This window comes from Chelon labrosus, assembly GCF_963514085.1.
Source record: "Chelon labrosus genome assembly, chromosome: 2".
Lineage (NCBI taxonomy): Eukaryota > Metazoa > Chordata > Actinopteri > Mugiliformes > Mugilidae > Chelon > Chelon labrosus.
The window spans coordinates 16101822-16128483 of record NC_140338.1 but is presented as its reverse complement, the minus strand read 5'-3'; the positions used below and the strand labels follow the sequence as shown (position 1 = coordinate 16128483).

At 41.9% G+C, this 26662-nt stretch overlaps 2 protein-coding genes across 2 annotated transcripts; both read left to right on the top strand.

Annotated features, from left to right (window-relative positions):
• Positions 1-6272: 6272 nt before the first annotated feature.
• ednraa (endothelin receptor type Aa) lies at positions 6273-16959 on the top strand. The gene is made up of 8 exons (XM_084571315.1): positions 6273-6623; positions 7595-8136; positions 9509-9636; positions 11705-11903; positions 13321-13473; positions 13637-13770; positions 14273-14381; positions 14780-16959. Exons 2-8 carry the CDS (start codon positions 7651-7653, stop codon positions 14915-14917), a joined length of 1347 nt encoding a protein of 448 aa, XP_084427441.1. The 5' UTR covers positions 6273-6623; positions 7595-7650; the 3' UTR covers positions 14918-16959.
• A 4501-nt stretch (positions 16960-21460) lies between these two features.
• Positions 21461-26553, top strand: tmem184c (transmembrane protein 184C). The gene is made up of 10 exons (XM_084565818.1): positions 21461-22336; positions 23151-23281; positions 23360-23396; positions 23569-23774; positions 24570-24644; positions 24764-24857; positions 24996-25108; positions 25223-25322; positions 25404-25575; positions 25682-26553. The coding sequence occupies exons 1-10, from the start codon at positions 22220-22222 to the stop codon at positions 25990-25992; spliced, it is 1356 nt and encodes a 451-aa protein (XP_084421944.1). The 5' UTR covers positions 21461-22219; the 3' UTR covers positions 25993-26553.
• The last annotated feature ends 109 nt before the right edge of the window (positions 26554-26662 follow it).

The window sequence follows — 26662 nt, the reverse complement described above, 5'->3', positions numbered from 1 at the left end:
CTTCTATAGTGAGCTGGGTTCGGTGTAGACTCAGGAAAGTGTGTGAGGAATGCCGGGACCCAAAGATGTAGTCAGATAGAAGCACTACTTCGTATTGTATCACAAATCTGAATGCTCAAAAATCTCCCTCTGTGCGCCAAACACAGACACAGCAAGTGTGCCAAGTGTACAGATGTTAGCTGCATGATAGGTATGAGCTGAGTGAGCTGATTTTAGAACATCTGAAAACTCTAGTAATGTGCAGTCTCTGCATTTCTGTGCATGCTCCTGAATCCACTGGATAGTTAAACCAGCTGAAACATTTTCAGCCTCCGCCTGCTTCAGATGTTTGTGCTAAACTAATGTTGACATTGGCTCAACGCAATAATCCATTAACGAGGCATTTTCTGGCCATCAGCTGAACTTGTAGCAGTTGTTTCGGATCCAGTCGACTCTTTGTCACAATTTCTGACTGGTCTGCTGACCACCACCAACCAGAGGGCTCCTAGTCAAGCCCAGATTTACTTTGTTACGGTTCAGACAAACAATAGCAAGGCAGCGGTCCATTCAAATACAAAAACATCGTAAACATGCAGACATAGTTAGCATTAAAACTCGTAAAAGATGTACTGTCCACAAGTGTGTGCACAGTGGAGGAAATTACCATACGTAAATAAAAACTGACAACTGGTAACGTTTGCCAGTGTCAGTATGATAGCTAACCCTCCGCTAGACCCTGTTATTACAGGTTTTCTATGTTTCCTATGGGACTGAATCCCGCTTTGTTCGTCTAACCTTGCAACAGAAACATAAGAAGTTGGGACTTGACAAAGACGAGGAGACCTCTTTTTGGTGGTCACCAGACCAATCAGAAGGCCAACAAGGGGTCAAGGTTTTGCTGCCACTGTACTCTGCTTGCTTTGAAGACAAGAGGATTTCAGCATCTCCCAAAACAGTGCAAGGTTGTGGGACAACACATGCATGATGCATGTGTTATCAGAATTTTGGTCTAGAGAAGCTACAGTATGTTATCATATATCTGCAGGTCTCAGTTGTGCATGCTCTCTATGGGCTTATCTGAGAAGGATAATAATGCCAGTGTTCCTTAAGCCCAGAACTGCAGAGGCACGCAGGTCCAGGTACCTCATGAAGGAAGCTTGAAAAGCCTTTTCACTGGGCAGCTTCCATTGGAACAGAAGACACAACAACATATCTGTAACCATCATTTCCCATGTGTGTTTGTGTGTGTGCAGGACGTTTTAACTTTATTAATGCAGACAAATGGAGCCCATATTTTTGCCACATTAAAATACAGTATGTACAAATTATGTTGGTTTTATGTGAATACGGCATACATCCCAGTTAAAAAGCAGAGCAGTGCTTGTTCACTTCAGGAGAAGCTCCTGATGAAGGGTCTACGAGATCCCACAGAGGAAAAAAAGCTTAAGAAAAAGAATGATCATTCCATAAATATGCAGTATAAACCTACATTATCTAAACATACATAAATCTTTGAGGAATACCACCAGAATGGGAGTTAATCTAAATCAGTTTATCGGCCAAGTGTGCTGCATATGTATACATACAAGGAGCCCTCTTGGATCCTTGCCCGAGGGCACTTCAGCTATGGACATAGGGTGGTGCTTAGTCCAGTTCTCTAACCATAACCCATAATGTTCAATGCATAATTAATACTGTCTTTGAAGACAACCTGCAGGTTCTGTAATTGCCCAAGTTTTTATTCCTTGGCAGATTGTTCATGCAAGTTCCATCTGAACCCTCATCAGTCAGTCTTTCAACCTGTAGCTTTTATCAGGAAGCTACCAAATTAAACTGGCACCACAGTCCAGATATCTTCCTTGTATTCAGCATGACGATGTCCAAACTGACAGCCTTACCTCCTCTCTGATTTCAAGTGGGAGTGCTGATGCCGGTAAGACTGAGTCATCCGTTGGAAGTGTTTGGGAATTGTACGACGATGTCTGGTTGGAACGCAGATCTGAGACATGAACCAGCAAAAAATGTAATAAGGAAAAAACTCGGCGCCGGACTGTTCACACGAAACCCTCTTCCTCCGTCACTCTGGTGGCGAATCAGGTTTGATAGGAGTCGTAAAAAATGGGTTTATTATGGTTTAAAGGGGAACCACTGTTTTTTACAACCTGGACCTTATTTCTGGCATAAAATACGTTTGTTTACTCACCCATATAACTTTTGTGTAATTTGTAGTCAGTCGGGAGATATTTAGATCTGTGTATATCCATATAGTGGGAGTGACTGGGGCACCGAAACACAGCCTCTAAATAACGCATTATCTGCCGCAAAACTCATTCATTTCACGAATATTTTGTTATCGTATGCTAGTGCTATTCCCTGTTGAGTCCAGAGTTACCTGTTATCATCATCCAGGGTCTGTAGGTCAATCTACAGACCCGACGGTCGGCTTGTTTACCTGTAATTTGCTACTGCTAGTTTTTTGCAACATGGCTAAATATTTTTCCGATTCTGAGGTTGTGGATGAACCATAGCAGTAGCAAATTACAGGTAAACAAGCCAACCATCGCGGGTGCAGGGTCTGTAGATTAACCTAAAGACCCTGGATGATGATAACAGGTAACTCCGGACTCAACGGGGAATAGCACTAGCGTACGATAACAAAACATTGGTCAAATGAACGAGTTTCGTGGCAGATAATGCGTTATTTAGAGGCTGCGCTTCGGTGCCCCAGTCACTCCCACTATATGGATATACGCATATCTAAATATTTTCTGATTTACTACAATGACACAAAAGTTATATGGGTGAGTAAACAATGGTATTTTATGCCAGAAATAAAAACAGTAGTTCCCCTTTAAATTGTGTACCCATGATGTGCGAGTTCGGGTCAGACAGGAGAGGATCCAAATGCATGACACCTGGGACAAACACAAAGCAAAATTTACTTAATATGGGTCAGAACAGGAATCCAAAAACCAGGGAGAAGGCTGATACAGGGATAAAAAAAAGGAAGTAACAAAATAAAATAAAACAAAAACAAACCTGACTTACAAGGATCCCCAGGAAAAAAAGAAAAAGAAGAAAAGAAGAACAGAAAGTGACTAAGCGACCACTTCCAGTTTGCGCTATGGATCATGACTGAAAAACCTGATGCATTGCTCAATAGCCATAGTGAAGACAGCTGCGGGAACTTAAAAAACGGCATGATTCTCAAGAACACAGAGTTCTCCACTTTTCACCATCTACAGTCGTCGCTGCTTGCACGAACCGTCCCTCCTTCTAAATTAAAAGAATCTGTTAATATGGTATTAATTCATTTCAGATGAGCGCTGGCACTAATCTGTGGATATTCCTCCATCAAGACCCACGTTTTCACTGGTGCTGTAACTTTTTGTCTGAGCGAACCATGTGTCCCAAATTAATAAAGCCAGGCAGTATGCTGAGCCCTCTTCACTCTGTCACTGCTTGTCACAGTAGGACTGGCCTCAAACTTATTCTCTACCTCCCTCTCTGTGCCTCTTCCCCTCTCTCTCTCCGTCTCTCTCTCTCTCTCTCTCCCTCTAACTCTCTCTCTGTTCTTTCTGTTTTCGCACAAGTGTCCCAGTTAAGAAATTGCTTACATCCCACTCAGTCTGGGGCTGGATTGAAATTTCCCATAGGGTATGTACCAATATGCAGAGAGCACACTTCGACAGATGCCATCAGAGAACAAGCATATGAATTACCAGGCAGCCTGCCATCTTTGAGTTCACACAGAATGGCATTAATACCTGATTACGATCCAAACAACAACACAACAACAACATGAAAGCCGAAGCAACTGGGAGCAGGTAAAGGTTTCATCATTTATATATTAATGGATTTACTAACAAAGACTCTACTCCCCCCCCTCTCAAAAGTTAAAATGTCATAGACATTGCCAGCAATCAAGGGGGGTGGGGGGGTGGGGGGGACTAGGGGTAAGGAATCAGATGCCGTCAGCAAATCACGTTCCAATAAATTAAATATTCGCCACTGCTGACCATAACTAATTCAGAAGCCATGATTTATTCATGACTACAATTAAAGAAAACACGATCCCTTTAATTTCAAATGGCTGTAAATATTGGCATTACCCAATTAAGTCACATTTGACTGTAGGAAAAGCACCTGCCAATGAACCATGCTGAAACTATGTTTCCTAGGAGGGAGTATGAAAGATTCATTAACAACTTTAAAAAAAATAATAATTAATTAATTAATTAAAAAAAGAAAACTACACACTAAGCGATTCACATTTCATAAAACTGTATAAAACCACATATGTACCAAAGTAGTGCTAGTAGAGGATTTATTTAAAAAGGTAAAAGAAAAGAGACTAGGATTCTTAGGGCGAGGTATTGGCTCATTTCAATCCTTTTCTCATGAACACATAATCATTAAAAGCCACATTAAGTAGTTGTCTCATGATTTATATTTTTTACATTCATTTTTTTAGAACCATAGAAAAGAAAGAAAGAAAGAGAGAGAGAGAGAGAGAGAAAGCTTTAAATCAACATATGAAAGCTTTTTGCAAGATAAGAAAAATAAGAACATACGACAATAGTGGAATTAATACTGTTTTGACTGTTTTGAAATCAACAGATGTAAACAGAGGTCTTAATCTATTTGTACAGTATGTGTAAGTTGTGTTTTTACTCTCGCCAAGACGTCTCTTTCTTTCGTCTCTAAAGCCTTTTCTGTACCGCTCTACCTCTTCCTGCACTTCATGACAATTTACACTGCAGCTGCACTGGCCTTGGTGCTCTCTCTCTCTTGTAGCTGTTACTAAACCTCAAAAAGAAAGAAAGAAAGAGAGAGAGAAAGAGGATAGAGCTCAGAGCTTGACATCAACAGATGACCACAGATGTCTACAACACAGGAATGAGTAACTCTATTGTATTAAAAACAAACTACTGAGCTACGTCTGATCTTTGACCCTGAAGGTCTCAGGGCCACAACCAGTCAGTGTGCGTCTGTTCCCGTTTTCACCCACATTCCTCTTTCTTTCATCATGTAGCATGTCTGATCAATGATCAATAATATATATATATTTTTTTACAACACAATTTCTACAATCTAGTGTCCTCTGTCCTCTCGTTGATGGCACGTACGCCCGCCACTGTAATATAGGTGCTATCAGATCTTCACAAATGAGTAACATTCATTCATTCATTCACTTTGCTTTGTTTCCTTTTTGCGTTTATAGATGTACATGCACATACACAAACACGAATAATTTTTAAGATATCTGTAAGTTTGCCTGGTTTGCCTGGTGAAAATAAAAATTTAAAATAATGAAAGCAAAACCCACAAACATCTAAAATGATGTAAAAATCACCAAATCAATGTTTCTCAGTCAGGTTTGTACTTGTTCGTCATTTTAATGTGTTCAGTGGTAAATTTTTAACAACTCTGCACTGAACTCTAGCAGGTAAAGAGTTTTTTTTATTTTTTAATAACAAAAAATGGAGTGGTTTTCCCTCTTTAAGCAGCTGCTGTATCAGCTCTCCGGCGTTGCAAAATACACACACGCGGTGACTTTGATAGGCCTCTTCCTGCTCTCAGCGCGCATCATGATAAATGGTCCATTTTGAAATCCATAATGGACACTGATGTACAAGCTCTCTTCCCTCTTGACATTGAGCCATCTTCACCCATCAGTCAGCCGTCTAATCGTCTCAGAAAGCACTCCTCTGTTTGTTTGTTCTGCTTATTGTGTGCAGGTGAAACCAATTTATTTGCTTTCCAGTATTTTTAATTTAGATTTGGTTTGGTGAATAAAGGGAACACTCGGCTAGACCACATTTTCCCCAACGTATCATTTACTGAAGAGCGATTTCTCCGCTGCACAGATGTAGCAGGAGGAGAAAAAATAAAAGTGTGATGTGGTTTGGCCACCCACACTGTTGTCTGTAAAAGTAAAGGCTGCCTGATGGTTAGCTCCCACTTCCCGTCTCAGCACCCCCCCCCCACCCAAATGAAACAAACACAGCATCACAACATGGACACCGACTTCCTCGTGCCTTCCTCCCTCCAGTCTAATCTCTGCTGCCTTTTGTGTGAGGAAACAGTTGCGTGTAATGTATACAAGACCTAACGTGAGTCAGAGGGGATTGAAGAAGAAGGTGGGAGGGATTTAAGGAAAGGGGCAGATTGGAGGGGCGTCGGGCTCCCAGATGCCCCTGCCCCTGTGTGCGTTGCCGTGCCTTGGAGAAGACTGTCAGCAGGCGGTGCCTCTCATAGACAGGAGAGAGAGGTGGGGTGGATGTTTCCAAAGGGGGGCCCAGTCTGTTACCAAAGGGAGGTGGAGATTTACTATCCCACCCAGTCAAAGTGTCTCACTGGTGCTCTGACACACACACACACACATGCAGAAATACACACAAGCTGACACACACGCCGCTGAGGCACACACACACCACTGCAAAAACTCTCCACAGGAAACTCTGAGCCATAATGCGAAGGCATCTCGGAGCAGACGGGTGCATTGCTGAAACCAAGTGGGATACGGTGCGACTTTGATAGTGCGTTAATTACTCATGTGATGTGATACAGATGTCTGGGGGGCTTCAGCTGAAAGTTTGCCTGACGGTTTCCAAGGGGGCCAGGCAGACATTTTAGAAGCGGTAGGTGAAAACCAAATGTATTTATTATTTATGGACGGATCAGTTTGCGTGCTGTCACAGATCCCAGCAGTGTCATGCTGATGCTAAACTGTGATGCTACTTGAAGGGCTGGCTGCTAAATAGTTCTTTGTGTACTTGGTGACAGCTGGGACTTTGAACAGGAACAACTCTGGGCTATAAGAGTTGCCTGCGCTGTGACATGATGAAAAGGGCTTCACTATGGATCTGATAGTTTAAAACTTTATCTAGCAGTTTGGTGGAATGAACTACTCTGATTTTGTCCAGAAAGCGTGTGTGTATGTGTGTGTGTGTGTGTGTGTGTGTGAGGAGGAACAGGGATTCATGGTATGAGCATGCGTTTTTTTTGTGGATTTGGATCCTCATCTGCTTTTTATAAAAACCTTTACACTCACACAGCTGACTGGAAATGAGCACTTATTCACAGCTAAAGAAAAAAAAACAAAAAAAACACAAGTCCCACAAGTCTAAACCTTTCAATATTAGAAACAGAGGGAGAATGCAGAACTGAGGAACTCATTCATTGCAGATGCACGCAAGAGGCTCATTGTCAAAACCTCACTGCGTAGCTGCAACGTTATTGACACAAAGACATAAGCAACTGCTCCGGCTTCCAGGAATGACTGAGAGCAAAAAGAGATGCCCAACGTGCTCTGCTGATGCCCCATCCGCACTGGATGACCATAACTGGTTCTGGCATCTCCCATCTGCGCGCCCTCGGCAAAGCCTTTTTGATGTCTTAAAGACGTTGTTAAACTTCCTCATAGCCTTTGTAAGGGACAGTAACGCTGTCAAAGTTTGTGTCTTGTGCCTGACTTGATATATTACACGTCTGTTCTGCTGTCTCTTCATTCCTCAAAAGGGATCTGGCAAAGTTGCCGGATTTTCTTTCACAACACAAGTGCGCATTCTGAATATTTGTCCTCTTGTTCTCTGTTTTGTTGTCTCACCAGTGACATATATTGGGACAGTCTTTCAATCAGCGAAATCAAAGCGCTCGCTGCGTTCCATGATGGGCACCCCAGCCGGGCATATGTTGGTGCTAATGGCCTGTATGGCAGCCAGAGGAATGTGCCAGACAAACAGAGCCGAAGCAGAGGAGGATCATCTCCCGGGCTTTCTCGTCCACTCCACCCTCCAGTCTCCGGGTTTCTACAGCACCGTCAGCCCAAGCGCGGGGCCCCGCCGCCACACGTGGGCCCCGGGAACTGCCGCACAAGCCACGGGATCCGTCCCTGACAATGAGACTATCACGAAGAGGCTGATGCGTCCTCCGAATTGCCTCGTATCTACCTCCATTAACAGCTATTTTAAGTACATCAACACCATCATTTCCATCACGGTCTTTGTGGTCGGCCTGGTCGGCAACGCCACCCTGCTGAGGATTATATACCAGCACAAGTGCATGAGGAACGGGCCCAACGCCCTCATTGCCAGCCTGGCTCTCGGCGACCTCATCTACATTTTCATTGACATACCCATCAACGTATACAAGGTACAGTCTTCACTCAGCCGCCGCATGTTTATTTGAAGCCTTAACCTTTGCGTCGCAGCCGAGCTGCTGAGTGACAGGTGCCGAGCTGCTGATATGATGAAACGCAGCAACAAAGGAGGTGAAAGATAAAGCGGAATATTACGGACGGGAAAAGGGAGCGGAAGAGGGAAGGGGGGAGTTTAAGGGAGGAGGCAAGTAGACGGGAAAGTGCAATCAGACGGACACCGTTATCTTCCTCACATGGGCAGATTAGCAATGAGGGCCGGGGATATGACTGGCTAAATAAACACAGGAATCAGGCCGTAGTCACACATGCCTCTGGCCTTGTATTGACCTGAGATATCAGTCATTGACCTGTATTTGGTAGCTTATTAAAAACTAATCCTCAAGGGATGCGTTTACATTACATTTTCTTTGTAAAGTGAAAGGGTAAAAAGGTAAAAGAAAAGAGACTAGGATTCTTAGGGCGAGGTATTGGCTCATTTCAATCCTTTCCTCGTGAACACATAATCATTAAAAGCCACATTAAGTAGTTGTCTCATGATTTTTAGTATATTTGAAAGCCCTGTCACTCAGTTTCGGGTTTGCGTGACCCCTAACACTTTCCTCCAACTTGAGACCACTTTGAGTTATGAAGTGTTTAATGATGATAAATTGCAACAGGCCTCCCGTCCCGGTTTGATTTATGCCCGTAAACACCGCCGCGGCTCCGCGAAATAACAAAGAATGACGACGAAACGAAACGATCGGTCAAGCTGATCTCTCGAGCCCATTACGGGACGCCATCTTAACAAGAGAAAAATGAAGAAAGCCACCTGGTTGAAATTAACTTGGCCGAGGGCGCAGGGCTTTGTAGTGGGCGCAGCACATGTGCAGAGAGGAAACAAATATCCGACTGCGGGGAGAAGCGTACGCACAAACAAAGACAAAGCCACGTCCGCGATGTTGAAATCCTCGTGTTCTCTTCCTCAGAGCAAGGACATTGTTCCCAAAACACTGTCCTTTTTTTTCCTTGTATAAAAACTGTTCTATGAAGGAGAAGAGACACTTTAGTGATAAAGTAAGAGCTTGTGTTTACATGACCTTGACTTATTTTAGCAATGCAAGTTTTTCAGTTCTTTTGTTTATTGGAGGAGTGAATGTATTGCACAACGCTTAATGGGTTAATGAACTCCACGTGGGTTAGATAAATAGCAGGCTCCCAGATTACTTAATTAAAATCCTTTTAACGGATACATTAACACGGCCGAGCAGTGACTTAACGACAACTCTGCACGTGTCGAGCGACGATGGGAGATAAATGCCGTTGGGAAGAATGCGACTGAATTCTTTTCAGATAGTTTTTTGTGACCACTCTGTGTTTTCCTTCCAGCTGCTGGCGTCACGCTGGCCGTTCGATGACAGCACTTTCGGCCTGTGTTTGTGCAAGCTGGTGCCCTTCCTGCAGAAGGCCTCCGTGGGCATCACCGTCCTCAACCTGTGCGCCCTCAGCGTGGACAGGTCAGTGCTGTCCCACCAAGAGCTTTTCAGATATGAGGTTAATGGGTCTTACCATAACAAAAGTCTTGCTCCGACGCTTGAGTGTGTGTTCGTGACATTAACAAAGAGACGTCACAAGCGCAGAGTTTTTGTGTTTTGATCAACCCACACAGACATGTGTAAAGCAGTAGCTTTCCACTAATGCTCTCATGCCAAACATATTTGCTCAGACGCTTCATGACCCAAATGTGTGTTGTTCCCACTTGAAAACTTTGTTGCAAAGAATTCAAGGACGCGGCCAAATGACTGGAAAGAGCATTTGATTTGAAATTTGTATGTTGCTCAGCCACACTTTAGATAAGTTTGTCATTCATATTTTCTTGTAGTAAAATTTTAGGAAACTAATTTAAAACGAAGCATTTGCCAGTTCATTAGGTACACCAGTGAAAGCTAATGCCTTTTAATAGAACAGTCCTGAGCTAAATCCTAGCTTCATACAGGTTCTGGTGTTCAGCATTTGTTCAAAACAACACAGAGAGATGTTGATTCCACTGTGTTTTCATATCAGAGGCTGTGGTTTGTGGTGCTATTGTATGGTATTGTGTTGTACCGACTCATGTTTCTTTTTTCTATCGCTCTGACAAGCCCATTTCAGTCAGCGGGCCAGGCTAAATAACAGAAATACTTTAGTTTTGTATTCAGTCCAGTTTAACAGGACCACAAACTACATCCTCCAAGATGATAATACAGTTGAATCACCACCTTTCCAACACTGTTACAACATAAACTGAACATTATAACAGTCATGAAGAGGGGTTTAGTGCAGGACGGTTTGTTATTATAGTAGAATTGAGATTTTGATTTGATTCCAGAGTAATGACGGGAAGACTCAGATAACGACTTTCGGGAAACTCGTTAGGTCACCACTAATTGTCTGCTGGTACAAGTCATTTATCTTTCCTATCCCTTACAAAGATACCTTTCACTTCTTTGTTTGGGATTATTTGCATTTTCCATGCAGTATTGTGCGTAATGCATGCACTGCACACTTAATTCGTGACGCTGACATCACTTCCATCTTGCAAGTGTACCGCCAAGTTCCTTTTTTTTGATGGCACCTTAATAGAAATTCCGCAATGAATAAATGATGGTCGTGAAGTGCTGAAGCTCAGTGTCATTTCACTTTATGCACTAGACACAACTTCAGAGATAAGAGGCTCTGACGAGGCTCCAAGGTTCAGCTAGGCGGGACGTTCTAATGACCTCTATCAGGAGAAAAAAAGGCTGCGGTGCTGCACCATCAAGAGCAGATGCTCTCCATTTGTTTCCAGGAAATGTGTAACATATCTTAGTCTGCGTGCATTATGAAAGTACTCAAGTCCCCTTTGTATCTTTTCAATGTTGGAGGAAGAGGAAAAAGGTGGATACATTACCACTTAGTAAAATATAAATGCCGCCATGTTGTTGAACAGAGGAATTCAAATGTGTCATGAAAAATATATTGTTTTTGCCATAAAATCTTGATGCACGATTTTACTAAAACATTTCGACAAGTGGTTTCCATTAATGAAACAAACAAGCAAACAAGTATTCAGTGCGCGCGGAGCACAAGCCAACAGACAGGCCTCCCTGCCAACGCGGGGCCGGTCTGTTTGGAGGCATCGCGAAAATATAAATATTAGATATTTAAGATAAACAATTGATCATCTCTCCTCGTTAATTCTTAACATTCAGATATTCTTTGCTGACTGAGCAGTATGTTGAGTCTGGTGTGCTGCCACGCATAAAGGAAATGTTAGCATTTCTCAGTTAGTATAGACAAAGGAAGAGGTGAATTTCCTGATTTTTGCACTCGTGGCAGCAACTGTAAGCAAATTAACTCTTATAGACCTACTGATAAATTACATTTTTTATTCATGTCACACTCAAATGGTAGTAATTGTGTGTTATTTTTATCCTAGAATAGTTTTATTGCATTATCTTACTGCAGTAACTCAATATCCTCCATTCCTTTAATCAGTTTAAGACGTTTAACATCTATGTTGTGCTCAAAGCCACATGCTGAACTTAATATCCTCTTGGGTTACAGGTACAGGGCTGTAGCATCCTGGAGCAGAGTGCAGGGAGTGGGCATCCCTCTCTTCACCGTCATTGAGATTTTCTCAATTTGGGTGCTGTCACTCGTCCTGGCAATACCGGAGGCCGTCGGTTTCGACATGATCACCTTCAACTACGGCAACAACACCCTGCGCACGTGCATGCTCAATCCCAAGGATGAATTCATGCTGGTACGCCATTATCATTTCTCTTATCAGCTTTGGGTAAGAAAACTGCAGTTGGGTGCTTTCGCGTCCCGTTGTTTAGCTTCTGTTAAGGCCAAGATGTGCTGTGAAGTACAATGTGGCACAGCACTCGTACAGAAGAACATTATATAGAGACAAAACATTATTGCGCTAATGAGATAGGAAGTGCACCTGCATGAGAACATACTTACAGTGAAGGCACAAGCACAGCTTCCATGATCTTAAAAGCATGTGTTGTTTGTGTGGAGTTGGGGAGTGCTTTTAATGGACGTTAGGTGCGCCGATGTGCTATTTTTATCGGTTTGGGCGTATGTATTTTAAGGGCATCGATGAGACCGTAAGAACGATGACCTATAGCATTTCCTCCTTGTGCAATGAATAATTAAAAATACAACAAACTCAAAACATAAGACGATTAGAACATGAGAAAACTAGAATGCCACCTAGTAATACGGAAAGGGTGCGCCACTCCACCCAAGCTCACTGCATCAATATTGTGAGTGGAGTATCACTTAAAGAAACAAACCTGCTCTACTTACACTCCCTCTCAGTGATCGTGGCCTTTTCACATCCTCGGAGCACATAATTGATTGCAGGCCAAGTGCAATTACTGCGGCCTGGGGCCTCAAGCTGAGCCACATGTGCACACCCATTCCAAATCTCACCCAGCTATCGGTACAATGTGAAGGCCCCAGGAAACCTCTTAAGACCATTACCGACTAGCACGTTGTGGATTTCGTTTTGTTTGCACCGAGAATCAGATGCCAAACTCTGGATCTGCAAAACAAAATACTCGAGGACGTTGTGTAATAAGTTTCGAACAAGTCTGCATTGTTGAGAAGTTGTGGTGTTTTTAAAGAGCATATTTCACATGTTTTCTTACAACCACAAGACACTTACACACAGCGTAATTTGAATCAGGTTGATTTCTGCGTGCAGAGCAGTAGTTATGTGAACTTCATTTGGACTGGAGTCCAGGGGTAGTCTGGTGGTGTTTTGGGTCTCGAACCTAGTCAAGCTTAATGGTTTCCAGTTTACTTTCATAGCCTGTATCAATGGCAGACGTAGCTTGGGGATGAACACAAGACAGTGACCTATGAAGTAGATCTATGAGTTAGTCAGTTTTGTGTGTGTGCCTGTGTCAGCCTGCATCCTGCTGGGGATGGCTGCTGCCATCAAGGAGTGTCATTGCTATGGGGTGGGGGTGTCTGGTCTGGTCTAGGTGGGTGCTACATGTCTAAGTAACATCCACATGAATGCCAGGTCCAAAAGTTTCCCAGCAGAACATTGTATCGTCACAAGATGGTCAATGCTATTTACTTCTCCTGACGGTGGTTTTAATGTTCTGGCTGATCCATGTATACAGGAGGTGTGGTCATACTTGTTTTGTGTCTTCCTCTAGTTCTACAGAGATGCAAAGGACTGGTGGCTGTTTGGCTTCTACTTCTGTGTACCGCTGACTTGCACCGCCATCTTCTACACTCTGATGACCTGCGAGATGCTCAACCACAGGAACGGCAGCCTTCGGATCGCCCTCAGTGAGCACCTCAAACAGGTCAGACAACACTTTAAATGACAATAATAACAAGCCCTTACACTTCAATACACCAAATGATTTCTGGTTGGCACAGTTAGAAGTGTTTATTACATTTTTGTACTCTGCGTTATATTTCGTGACCTCCTTGTTAATGCTGGAGCCTTGTGTTTTCTGTGTGCAGAGGAGGGAGGTGGCCAAAGCGGTCTTCTGCCTCGTCCTCATCTTTGCCCTCTGCTGGTTCCCGCTGCATCTGAGCAGGATTCTTAAGAAGATGGTTTACTATCAGAATGATAACATGCGCTGTGATCTGCTCAAGTGAGTGTCTGGTAGAACAACCATGTTACGCAGAGGATCCTTAAACAGTTCTTTCTATGACGTTTGCCGTGACTATTAAGTTCAGGATCTCATCTTTTCACTTAAGTCAGAATATACGGCAGTAATACCGGGCTTCTAAATGCTCACAGAATATTACAGGAGTATGTATCCTACTCAGTATGAAAAAACACCAATCAGCCACAACATTAAAAACCACTCACGGGAGAAGTAAATAACACTGACGCACACAAAAACAGTTTAGGAACAACTCAAAAAAACATAAGAACAGCACAAGGTCCAAGGCCCATGTCCATTCTCTGATGAGTCACAACTGTTTTGGAGGCACAAGGGAGACCTACACAATATTAGGAAGGTGGTCATAATGTTATGCCTGATCGGTGTATGTTTCATTAAAGTTGACATGATTGTTCAGGCTCGTTGGGCCAAAGCACCCGAAAAGGTTTAAATTAGTGGTGAAAATCATCTTTTCTTTGTTTTTCAGTTTCCTCTTGGTCCTGGACTACCTTAGCATCAACCTCGCAACTATCAACTCCTGCATAAATCCCATTATCCTCTACTTTGTCAGCAAGAAGTTCAAGAACTGCTTCAAGGTATCGTACTTCCCCGTCACAGATAGATTTGAATGCATGTAACGCACACACACATATCACACACAATCAATCGCTCTCAGTTTCCAGGCACTAAACCTTCAGATTCAGCCTGGCCAGTAAAACAAACAGTGAACTCGACCTTTTGTCCATGACTCAGTTGCTCTGACGGTGATGACATTCCATGACCGCCATGTAAAAGCGAGCAGGAGATTTATGTAGCCGCTGAGGTCACACACAACACATGTCTGTCGCGGGGCTGGAGATAAACCAGTCCTCAAGTTTGCATGTTGAAAGAGTTGTGGTGGCGGATGACAGACGAGCTCCACATATGGGAAAACCCTTCGGTAAACACTGCCATGCTAAAATGTTCTCTTTCCTCTCTTCACATGTTCTTCAAGTCGTGTTTGTGCTGCTGGTGTTACTCTGACAACCAGCTGAGCAGCATCGGGCCCATGAATGGCACCAGTATCCAGTGTAAAAGCCCTGAGCCCAACAACCTCCACACCGACCGCAGCATCAGGAAAGACAGCAACTGATCTCTCACCTGAGAATTTTTTTATTTTTATTTTTTTTGCGGTTTTCCAAAGCAAATGTTTAAAGTGCAACCAATACTCATCCTAAAATGTATACTTAAAAAACTTATAATAAATACTCTCGGACCACTGAAGCAGCACATGAGTGTGGCAGGGATGGATTAGGAACTGGAATCAAAAGGAACAATGCTATCCAACGCTCTGATGTTTCCTGAGCCTGTCAGCGGGCTTGACTTCCGAGGACAAACTTCTGTTCCCACACCCACAGACAATGACAGAGGAGCTTGCACAGTGGGGGAGAGCAGGATGAGGAGGAGGACCCTTTAAAAGGATGCAGCTGAACGCCGGCTATAAATGCCTCAACCGGGAGCCGAGCGTGCTATTCCTGTAAAGGGCAGCACTACTGGGAAGGATGCTACAGGAAGGAAAAAACTGACTGCTCGCTGTCAGAGGGGATGATGGGAGGCGAGTGCGCGGTGTCCTCAGGAGTTCACCACTCAGTGGTGATGAAAAACAGGAAAGCATGTTACTGACTCGAGCAAGAATTAATTAATTCCATTACACATGTGAGCGGTTGTGGCACATTTTACTCATACTCATTATTCAGTAAGCTACTTTGCGATGTAACTAGATGTTTTGAAGTTTGAATTTGCTCGACTCCTGCTGCTTTCTCTGGGAAAAGGTGGGAACATGACAAGTTATAAGCACCATCTACAGACTCTAAAACTTCTAGAAATTAAAAAAGAAATTAAATATAGGAAAATCACAAGATATGCTAAAGTACCTGGGACAAAGCACATATTCGCAAGTTACAGTTCTCAATTTTCAGAACACGTGTCAAGCAAATGATTCATTTGATGCATCGTGAAAACCTGATATCACCACTGACCACAAACAGACAAGGACTAGCTTTCTTTTCCTACAACACTGTGAACTTTACCGTACAAAACCTGCAGTTATTGTGACAGTTATGCTTGTGTAACCCATGTAATAATAAAAAACAATACATGTATAGTGTCCACGTTTATAAATCGTTGTGTTGCTGTAATAAGAAATATTGTACTCGGACTACGTTACAGTTGTAATGTAATGAAGCTGCATATTCAATGCTCTGTGACTGGAAACAGCTGGACTGCTTCTGTCCAACAGTAGCAAGATCCGCCTCCTGATTTACACATTCAGGGTTGTTTGATTTGAGCTACGCAAAAACGTGGCTTCACGTAATGTCTAACAGCGTGGCGTATAAGAGGTTGTGAAGGATTTGGAGTTGTTCCAAAGCAGGTTCGATGGAGCTAACTGTTGAGGACTGAAAGAAAAGTAATGAGTTTAACCCTTGAGTCATTAATAATGTAATAACTCTTTCATGAAGTACAAGGTAATAGGTAATTAGTTTAATATTTTTCAAGGTGTTAAGTTCAGGACTGTCTCTATGCATACTTCCTCTAGCTTTATATGTAACTGACAAGTAAACGAATAAGGATGTTTCTCCAAATTATAGCCTGCTATGGTTTTTATGTGGAAACTGTACCAAACAACTATACTGGCTTATACTATTTGATGTGTGAACCTGTGTAAGTTCAAAAATATGCTAGCATTTGTGCGTGTGTGGGTGTATGTGTGTACTTCGTTAGTTGGAGTGTCTTTTTTTTTTTTTTTTGCACACTTGTGTGTAGGAACAGGCGATGTCTGTACAGCATTATTTTACCACTACCCATAAAATGGTTTCATAATAATCAGTAAGAGACCGTTTGTTGTCACTGATCGAACACGCTGACCCCAATGATGCGTGTTGATGCTGCTGCTGCTTATACCAATAAATCAGTTTCCATCTCCACTGTAAATAAACAAGGAGGTTTGTTCGACGGTATGCGGCTCGGATTTTTACCAACGCGCTGGTTTCTCAGCGAAGCCGAGGGGCCCTCCTTCTGTTTTTAATCGGCATCTGTGAGAAAGAGGCGTCTGGGAGTGATTTGAGACGCACTGTGACCTGCTTGGCAGCTGAGCCCTAAGGGTTGCTAATGTCAGCAGAGAGGATGTGAACGGCTCGGACGGTGGGAATTTGATACATATAATTCACTTCTCATCTCTGCTGCCAAGAGAGGATACAAGGAGGAGGGCAAAGTTTGCATAGTTTCATCCACATCTAAGCTTGGCTTCATCGGGATCCTATATGTTATATGAAATAAACAATAAGAGAAATGTTGAAAACTGGATGGCAGCAACACAACACATATCGACAATTCTTCCTCTGGCACAATTCGATGTCTCCTTGGCAGCGGCAAAATATGTCATTAACCTGGGATTAAACTCTCAGTGGTTGCCAGAAATAGACATTTAACAGTAATCCCACATAGAAAGTTGAAAAACACCCAAGACCAACAGACTGTTGCAGCAGCCAAGACTTTATCAGATGCCGGCCAGTTATTTTTTTTTTTTTATTCAGCGGGTTGCAGATAAATCTTTGACAGGTCATAAACTTTATGAAGCTGTTTCATATTCCTCGTGTTAAATCAGTTCCCTTGTATCCCTAATCAAACTCTGTGTTGCTCAAAACTTTGGTTGCTAGGGCGCCATAGCTGAAAGTCTGACAAAGCAGAAGAGAGTTTAAATAAAAGACAACTAACATAAATAATGACAATACTACTGATGATGCTGGGATGAAACTCGGGATTTTATTCAGGCTTTTTTTTTTTTTTTTTTCGGGATTGAAATTGGAGAGTGTGAGAAAACGAGAAGGAGGGTGAACCGGAGCGGTTTTATTTCTGGAATTTGGTGGGAACATTGTTTCCTGGCAGCAGTGAATTGAAGAAAGCTCAAAAACAAATAATAGAGGAGCTCAAAGGTTCATAGTGCTTCCCCCCGTGCAGAGCTTAGTCAGATTTGGTTGTTGCTACTCCAAACATGTTGAGGACCTATCAAAGTTCAAGGTCAAAGACAAAAAGAGGACACAAGGTATCCTAAAAGGACCTAACATTAACGGTGTTGTGAAATTTCTGACATTCATTCTCATGACAACAAGCACTTATTTACATTGTTTACTTTCTGACTTTCATTTTTAAGCCCTAAGCTGTCTTTAATGTTCTCATTCAGTTCGGATCATATTGAAGAAATTAAACGGGTCATGCAAATGAATCATCTGTGGATTGTTATGGATCCAAAATGGATAAGGCTACGCCATAAATCAGTATGTTTATCCCAGAGTTTTTTTTTCCCCTATGTCCATGTGCATCTAATCATGAATGAAAGTAAAATCTGTCATCTAGGGTAAAGGGTGAAGACACAAAATGTACTTGTTTCTTTCATAATGGGCAACATTAGTTCATCGACTGTGTATTTCATGACCCGCAATGATAGGCAAAGGCTGGAACGACCGTGAAGACTTCCAGCTATCCAGGGAGTGATATACCCAAAAATAAAGCCAAAGGAACAAATAAAGGAACAAAGGAGGAAGCTTAACCTAAACTCCCCACCAGTCGTCATTTATCAATGCAGATGTCAGTGAATGGTGAAAAGTCTCCAAGAAAACTCCAAAGAGTCCAGTTGTCTTTGTATTAGCTTTGTTTTTTTTGGGGAAAAAAAATAAAAATTAACAAAACACGCAAAGAAGGAAACTGCCCCAAAACTGGTATGCTCAATAATAAATTACAGTTCCAACAAATGAGTCAGCAGATGTAAACAAACAGATGAATCAGATTTGTAATACCGTAACTGCGGGGAGCGGATGAAAGACAGTAAGTGGCATGCGTGATGGAATATAAAAGTTAAAGTATGAAAAACAAAACAAAACAAAAAAACTAAAGACACGTGGGCAGATAAAAATGTTGTATGTATTATGTATCATGTTGTATTTCAGTCAGTTTGTTATTATTAATTAATTTAATTCACCAGCTACCCTGCATTGCTGGTTATAGGCAGTACGTCAGTGTAGAAAAGCCATGCACGATGCACGGAGGGTGGGAGGGAAGAGAGGCTAATAGAGGCCGGGCAGCTCCGTTTTGGTCTGGAGCCTGGGATCAGGTTCAGCCGGCCATTAGTGTTAGTGTTGTGAGTCACTGAAGTACTTTCGTTGTGTCCTGCGTGTAAAGGATGAAGCTGGCTAAACGTAATTGCAGTGGTGACTGGAAACAAACTTGCTCATGGTTATGTGGGAACATGGTTTTAATGGTTTCTGGACGACTCTACTGCTTCAGTTTCGACATAACTATTGTTATTGTATGAAGATGCTCTTTAATTCCACCCTACTTGTTGTAGGCTGTTGCTCCTGAACGACAACACAAGCGATGAACTGAGGTTAACGCATTCAGTGTGTCTGAACATTTCCTGACAAAAAGGCCTATGGCAGACACATTAAAATAAATTAGTAATTGTTGAACAATTGCAGTCTTGTGTATTCCTCTGACAAAGGAGGTGCACTTTGGCTGATGCATTATAACTCAAGAATCAGACAGTATGTCTCCTCCTTTGTTCTGCATTGATTATTATCATTATTCCTCAGACCTATCCATTCTGTTTGTCTCCTTCATATGCGTGTTTGTCTACAAGGCACATACGGTTCGAGTTACTAAACCCCGCGGTTATGGCTGGGATTCAGAGAGACGGGATGGACGCCACATCCTTTATGCCAAAATATGTTTTGGGTCTGATCAAACACAGCATATGTTTATCTCCCTGCCCTTACACGGCTGTACCCTGTATGCCACTTTGCATGGCAATCCCTCCAAGCTATCCGCCGTGGCACTCGCTCGCGCGACTTGTGGCAGAGACCATCTCTAATTCATAAAAGCCAAAAGGATCAATTCAAAATTCATGAACAATCTGTCCTGCAACAACCAGTGATTTCTGTGACTGTGGGGCAGTGCAGACAGAAAGGAAGGTTCTGCCTCTCCTCATTTTACAGAAAGACACACATGCACAAATACACAGGAGGAAATCGTAAAAGAAAGGTCCTTTTTTTAATTTTAAACAAAAAGTGTGAAAACCTGGAAAGTCAGTGCAAATAAACAGCCTTTCAAAGATAATGAAGAGTCATAGTAAGTGTGTTCAGCATGCACAATCGTGTCTACAGAATGTAGTGTCATCTACCGCTAATGTGATAAGATAAACCTAGGTGGACTTCATATGGGGACCACAGGTGAAGCAAAAACAGGAAGCAGACACTAAACTTCTTAGGATTACATTAGACCAGATTTTTGCTAATATACTGATGTAAGTTTCAAAGTTCTGAGTGTCAAACCCAGAAAACGTTTTATCGGAACCAGAACCAGCTTTATTTGGTCATGTTCACACACATACATACAAGGAATCTGACTCCAGTTACATGTTGCTCAGAGTGCAGGGATCGATTTAATGTTTAGGGAAATATATAATTTTTTAATGCAACAAGGGTGATACGTATACAGACGATATGATCAAGCTGATATAAAAGATAAAGATTTGCGTGTCAATGTGAGCAAGATTAATAAGTATATAAGGTATATACTTATTTAAATATTTAAGAATTTACAATCCAGGCCTCAAGATCAACTTCCTGACTTGCTGGTGTTTGAGCAGTCGCTCTCTCTCTTCTTTGGTTTAGTTTGGTTGAACTTTGCTTTCCTTTGGTTCTCATATTCTAGCATTCACTCCCGCAAACAGTCACTACAAACATGACTGATTTACTGACTGCACTTTCGATTTATTCATTCATTCATTGGAGCCTATCCCAGCTGTCATCGGGCGAGAGGCAGGGGTACACCCTGGACAGGTCGCCAGTCTATCGCAGGGCTAACACAGAGACAGACAACCATTCACACTCACATGCACACCTACGGCCAATTTAGAATCACCAATTAACCTAATGAGCATGTCTTTGGATGGTGGGAGGAAGCCGGAGTACCCGGAGAGAACCCACGCAGACACAGGGAGAACATGCAAACTCCACACAGAAAGGCCAGCCGGCCCATGGATTCGAACCGGTGACCTTCTTGCTGTGAGGCATCAGTGCTGACCACCCACTTTCGATTTAGATCAATAATAATAAAACAAATTGCTTCATATAAAACATTCATGTGTGGTCTCCAGATTTTTTTCTTTCCTTCGAGCCGGGTCGTGACACAGTGAGAAGTGTTTGCACATTTAGAAGAGCCGGGGCAGCACAATTAGATTGTGATATATTGTAAACATTAGTATACTAGTCTGTCATAGAAATAGCTGAATTGTTGCTGGAGAGGGATTGTTGTCCTGATCCTGAAACAATTTCACCCTAAATCTTAGATCTTGAGCTCAAACTTTAGTATCCACCAAAACAACTAAAACAAAATGTATAAGAGCCAGTAGACTGTCCAACTTAAAGCATAGCTGTAATGTTTCTCTGTAAAACCTATCTGTATCGACATTAATCTTTTAGAAAAGGAACAAATCAACTATTTTGCACATGCTATTAATGATTTTAGTACAGCCACATCTAGGTGTCAAAGTCTTTTCTGATACATCTTAAGTTAAAATGTGTGGAAAACTGGTCTTAATTAAATCAATAACCCATCATTTGTATAAACAGGCTAAACAAAACGCCACTTCTACTTTCAACAGCGCAAATGTGATCTAGTCTGAGCCAGACTTAAAACTGTTGCACAGTATTCAAGGTCAGATCCTAATAACTGTTAATTCACATTGCCATCTGGTGGCGAATGTACAGACACCATGAGGTCAACGAGAATGTAGTGCAACCAAACTTGTCACAGGACAGTCTTCTGTGATTGGCTAATAACTTCTATACGACCAATCAGATTGCAGCTTGCAGGCGGGGATCGCAGCAGACGCAAAAACAGGAAGTAGACGCTGAACAACAATTACTTCTTAGGGAACTTTTACATACCAACGTATAACGGACATAAAGTCTGTTATCCTTACACTCATCCAGTGGATCGATTAACGTTTTCGTTCGTTTTTTTTTTTTTTTTTACTTAATTGCTTTAGTTATCTAACTTTAAACGATTCAGGCAGCATGGATCATGTGTTTGTTTACATGGCGAATCAGCTGACAAGCTAACGTTAGCAGACGTCCTAATAAAATCGAGTCATATGAGCTGGTAAATTACACACCAGCTCTGCCCTCATGAATGAAACGCAACATTAGTAAAAGGGCTAACTTACATCTCCACCGATGAAGAGGTGAATTAGGTCTCGGTGAGCCGTTGAAGAGTGTAACAATGCGAAGCTAACGTTAAGGGCGTTATTAGTGCTAGCAGCGTTGGTTCAGCGGGTTTAATTGTTTTGTCACCGGATCAGCGGCCGGGTTTAAAGGCCCCAAGGCGGCTTCATGAGAAGATGCCTTGTTCCTGTGGGAATTGGAGAAGATGGATTCGGCCCTTGGTCGTTGTACTGTATGTTTTATTGCTGTTAGTCGTCCTGCCGTTGTGCATATGGGAACTCCAGAAGTCCGGGGTGAGTTCAGTCGATTGTTGTGTGACTTCATTTATATCCTGAGAGTTATGTTTGTTAAACACAGTGGTACTCTAATACTGTACTTAAAGTCTCCATGATACCTACATTTATGTGTGAAGTGTTATGTTATTATTTTTTTTTTGTGGACACCGCCTATTTGTGCCAAGTTATTTTATAGGTATTCCTTTAAAACAATTTAAACATGTTGATGACTCATCCTGCACTGAAGGGCGTGTATTGATCCAGTGTCCAATGAAAGGCTTTCTCAAATTTTCATGTTTTTTTGGACCAGTGGCTCCACCATTAATTGGGGGCTACTGCCGGAGCAGATAGGGATTTTCAGGAGAAGAGTGGTTTCCCTTCACTTAGTTGGATGGAAGCATAAACATTAAAGAACATGTGGGACTCTGCTAATAAATGTCATGGTGACTTTGAACACAATTATGATGTACTTGATGCAGGATTTATTATCTCTTCAATAAAAAGCTCACTGTCCCTATTAACATGTCCTTATTAAGTCCCTTAAGACTTTAAAATATCGTCATTCCACTAGAAGATTTTCTCTTAAATAATAAAATAACTCGTCAAATTGTATTTTAATAAGTAGAAGTACATATTTTTTACACATTAAGCAGTAGAGTGAGGCTGTCATGCCTGAGTTATAGATATAAATGTTCTTAATTACCTCACATGTCAATGTATACACATCACACTTAATTTTGAGTAGATTACACTCTGTGTAGTCAAAAAGCTCTTCTGAATAAGACGTCACTGCATAAATAACATTTTTTTTTTGTTTTTCATTTAACGACAGGTTAGCACTCATAACAAAGCATGGTTCATCGCTGGCATATTTGTCTTCATGACCATACCCATATCATTATGGGGCATCCTCCAGCATCTGGTTCACTATACTCAGCCAGAGCTTCAGAAACCTATCATCAGGTAAAGATTTCAATGATCACATCAGCCACAAATAACAGCCTGAAACAGGTTTTTAATTGTCCGTGTTCTTGTTTTTAGGATATTATGGATGGTCCCAATCTACAGCTTGGACAGTGTAAGTTGTGAATTAGCGTTTTTATACAACAGTTTATATACAGAGAGGAGTGAAACAGTGTTTTACAAAAGCGATTTTGGTTAAGACATTACCTCCAGCGTTACACTTTAGAGAATATCTTCTATGCTATATGCTATATGACAATTCTATATTCTCGTGTTTTATTTTTCAGTGGATCGCACTGAAATACCCCGGCATCGCGATTTATGTGGACACATGCAGAGAGTGCTACGAGGCGTACGTCATATACAACTTCATGACCTTCTTGCTTAACTACCTGGAAAATCAGTACCCCAGCCTGGTGATGATGCTGGAGGTTCAGGAGCAGCAGAAACATCTGCCCCCTCTCTGCTGCTGCCCTCCATGGCCTATGGGAGAGTGAGTTCCCTTTTGAATAGTACTTCTTTTATAGTTTGGATTCATATAAATAAAATCCTTGTCTGTACCCTGTGATGGACCCAGTCAGGCTGACTGCTGCTCAGCTGCAGTGATATTGGTTAATCATTGCCCGCCCTGCTGTGACGAAGATATGTCAGCTTTACGGGTCATAGTTATTTTTCCTTACTGCCTCATTGAATTGATGACATCTATAGATATAGTTGGCCTTTCAATCACATGGATCATCTACATGATCCCCTGTGATATTATTCCATTTTGACAATGTGTTTGTAATGCTGAAGAATCTGCGTGTTTCTTGTACTTCAAGTATGTTTGAGTTTGTCTTCGTTTATTGAATTACAGAGGCTGTCTTTTCTCAAAGCCAACAAATCTATAACAGTCACCAGCTTCACATTAGCCTCAGTCAGGCAGCATCCATAAGTGGTTAACATTCCTGTGTGCTGTTAATTTAATCCAGAGTTGTTTATTTCCATGAGAATCAGTGACATTTTACTGAAGCCTCTGTTAACATTGTCTTTTATGTAATGTTGTCTTGTTAAAACTTTTAAACATTTACAACACTGTAGGATTTTGTAAATGAATACTATAGATTAACTGTGCTGTTGTGGAGGCAAGTTAGGCAGCTCATGATTAAATGTCGTCTTCAGGTATCTCGTCACCTTTAGTAGTTTGGCTTACTCATTCAGTTCAATATACTTTGCTTAGGTCTGCAACATTGTTGATGTTTAACCCGTACACTTCTAATTCAAAGCATAAAATGCCTCTTTTTACTAGGGTTTTACTACTGAGATGCAAACTGGGAGTGTTGCAGTACACAGTTGTAAGACCCGTCACAACTGTGATTGCTTTGTACGTAAGCTCTTCCCTTTATACACTACAGTTTCACTAATCACTTTTTGTTCACAGTTGTATTGTTGCCTGATGCCGTTTTTTTTTTTTTTTTGATTGTTTTGTTTTTACCCTCCTAGAATCTGTGAGCTGTGCGGAGTGTATGATGAAGGCAATTTCAGTTCAGGAAATGCATGGACATACCTGGTCATCTTCAATAATATGTCACAGCTGGTAAATGTTTACATTTTTTATTAAACTGGTATAAAACATCATAAATGATGCCCTGGGAGCACGCCAAGAGGCAGATTTAAAGTTATTACGAACAAACTGTTTTGAATTGAATTATCGCTTTGTCTTCTCTTGGTCTAGTTTGCCATGTATTGCCTGGTGCTGTTCTACAGGGCTCTGAGAGAGGAACTGAATCCAATCAAACCAGTGGGCAAATTCCTGTGTGTCAAAATGGTGGTGTTCGTCTCTTTTTGGTAAATCTTAGCGTGTTCAGATTAAATGGCATAACCTTGCTTTTGTTTTGTTTTTTGAAAACATGCTTTGCGTGTGTGTTAGGGTGAAATGACAAGTTTTCTAAATTTTCATAGGCAAGCCGTGTTCATTGCTTTGCTGGTGAAAGTGGGCATCATCTCGGACAAACACACTTGGGACTGGAAAAGTGTGGAGGCTGTAGCTACTGGCTTACAGGTAATGTAATGTGTATCTTGTAAAACAACATTACAAATGTGAGAGTAACTTGGCCTGACACCAACGTTTTGCTATGCTCAGGATTTCGTCATATGTTTGGAGATGTTTCTCGCGGCCATTGCCCATCATTTCAGCTTTTCCTACAAACCTTACATTCGGGAGGCTGAGGAGGGTTCTTGTTTTGACTCTTTCATGGCGATGTGGGACATATCTGATGTCAGGGCAGACATTTCTGAACAAGTCCGTAATGTTGGTAGGTTCCTCCTTATCCTGATGTATTTTCACGGCTTTATTTTGTTTTGAGTGTCAATAACTGTTCCAAACGTTAAAAATACTTCAAATATATTTTTTGTTGACAGGGAGAACAGTATTGGGTCGTCCAAGGAAGTCCTACATGGACGAGGCGCAAAACGTCGGTGAGCGATCTGGTCTGCTGTCTTCGGCATCCCAGGATGCCATTGCAGAAGCAGTAGCCAACCCAGGGTCCCCAAATGGTCAATATCAAGGCCTGGGCAGAACCGTCGCACCACATTCTCTGTCTGCACCAGCTGGGCTCGGCTCTGCGCTTTGGGATGAAGTGTCTGAGGCCAGACCTGAAGAAGTCCAGGACGAAGAAAGGACCAACCAAACCAAAGAACCAGCAGAGGCAGATCTTATTGTGATCACCTAGCTTAGGCTGGTGTAAAAAACAAAAAACAAAAAAAGACTCTACCACAGGACCTCGCTGTGTTCCTTCAGAGTACTGATGCAAACGTAAGAAACTTTTAAGAGGCCACGTCAAGTAATAGAAGACGTTTGCCTGCAAATTCATAACCAAATGGACCTCTCTGCCTGTGGCAGCTCCAAGAATGTTCAGTGAAGGTATGACACTAAAAGACTTGCTGACATGCATTTTATTCCGTTTTATGTTGTACTAGAGAGGCAATTGGCTCAGTAGGCTTTTACAGAATCAGTTTTAATTGGGAAAGACATGAGGTCAGTTTTAACGTGCGTCCTCAGAATAATTTTGTTGCTTCTAAGTCTTTGCCTTGTGTTTTTGAGGCGAGGGGTCCTGAGCATGGGCTACTTTTACAGGTAGGCAGTGTCAGTGATGTCATGATCTCAAACGCGTCAGAGGAAAAAGAAAAATATGCAACTTTAAAAACAGATACTCGTATCCTTTTATCTTGGTTTCTACTGATTTTGGACATCAGTTATGTATTATGAGTAATTATAAAACACTTAAAGCACATCAATGTCCAGAATCTTTTTCATGCAAGTATATATTTTTAAAGCCGTGCCTGCTGACAGAGTAACATCACAGTATCTATATTGCACACAGTATCAATATAAATACACTG

Bases quoted from the DNA above. Each gene is read 5' to 3' on its own strand.
- ednraa (XM_084571315.1), top strand. From the start codon at position 7,651: ATGATGGGCACCCCAGCCGGGCATATGTTGGTGCTAATGGCCTGTATG. The intron at 11,904-13,320 runs GTACGCCATTAT...GTCTTCCTCTAG, and splicing joins CCAAGGATGAATTCATGCTG to TTCTACAGAGATGCAAAGGA. The intron at 13,771-14,272 runs GTGAGTGTCTGG...TTTGTTTTTCAG, and splicing joins ATGCGCTGTGATCTGCTCAA to TTTCCTCTTGGTCCTGGACT.
- tmem184c (XM_084565818.1), top strand. From the start codon at position 22,220: ATGCCTTGTTCCTGTGGGAATTGGAGAAGATGGATTCGGCCCTTGGTC. The intron at 23,282-23,359 runs GTAAAGATTTCA...TCTTGTTTTTAG, and splicing joins CTTCAGAAACCTATCATCAG to GATATTATGGATGGTCCCAA. The intron at 25,323-25,403 runs GTAATGTAATGT...TGCTATGCTCAG, and splicing joins CTGTAGCTACTGGCTTACAG to GATTTCGTCATATGTTTGGA.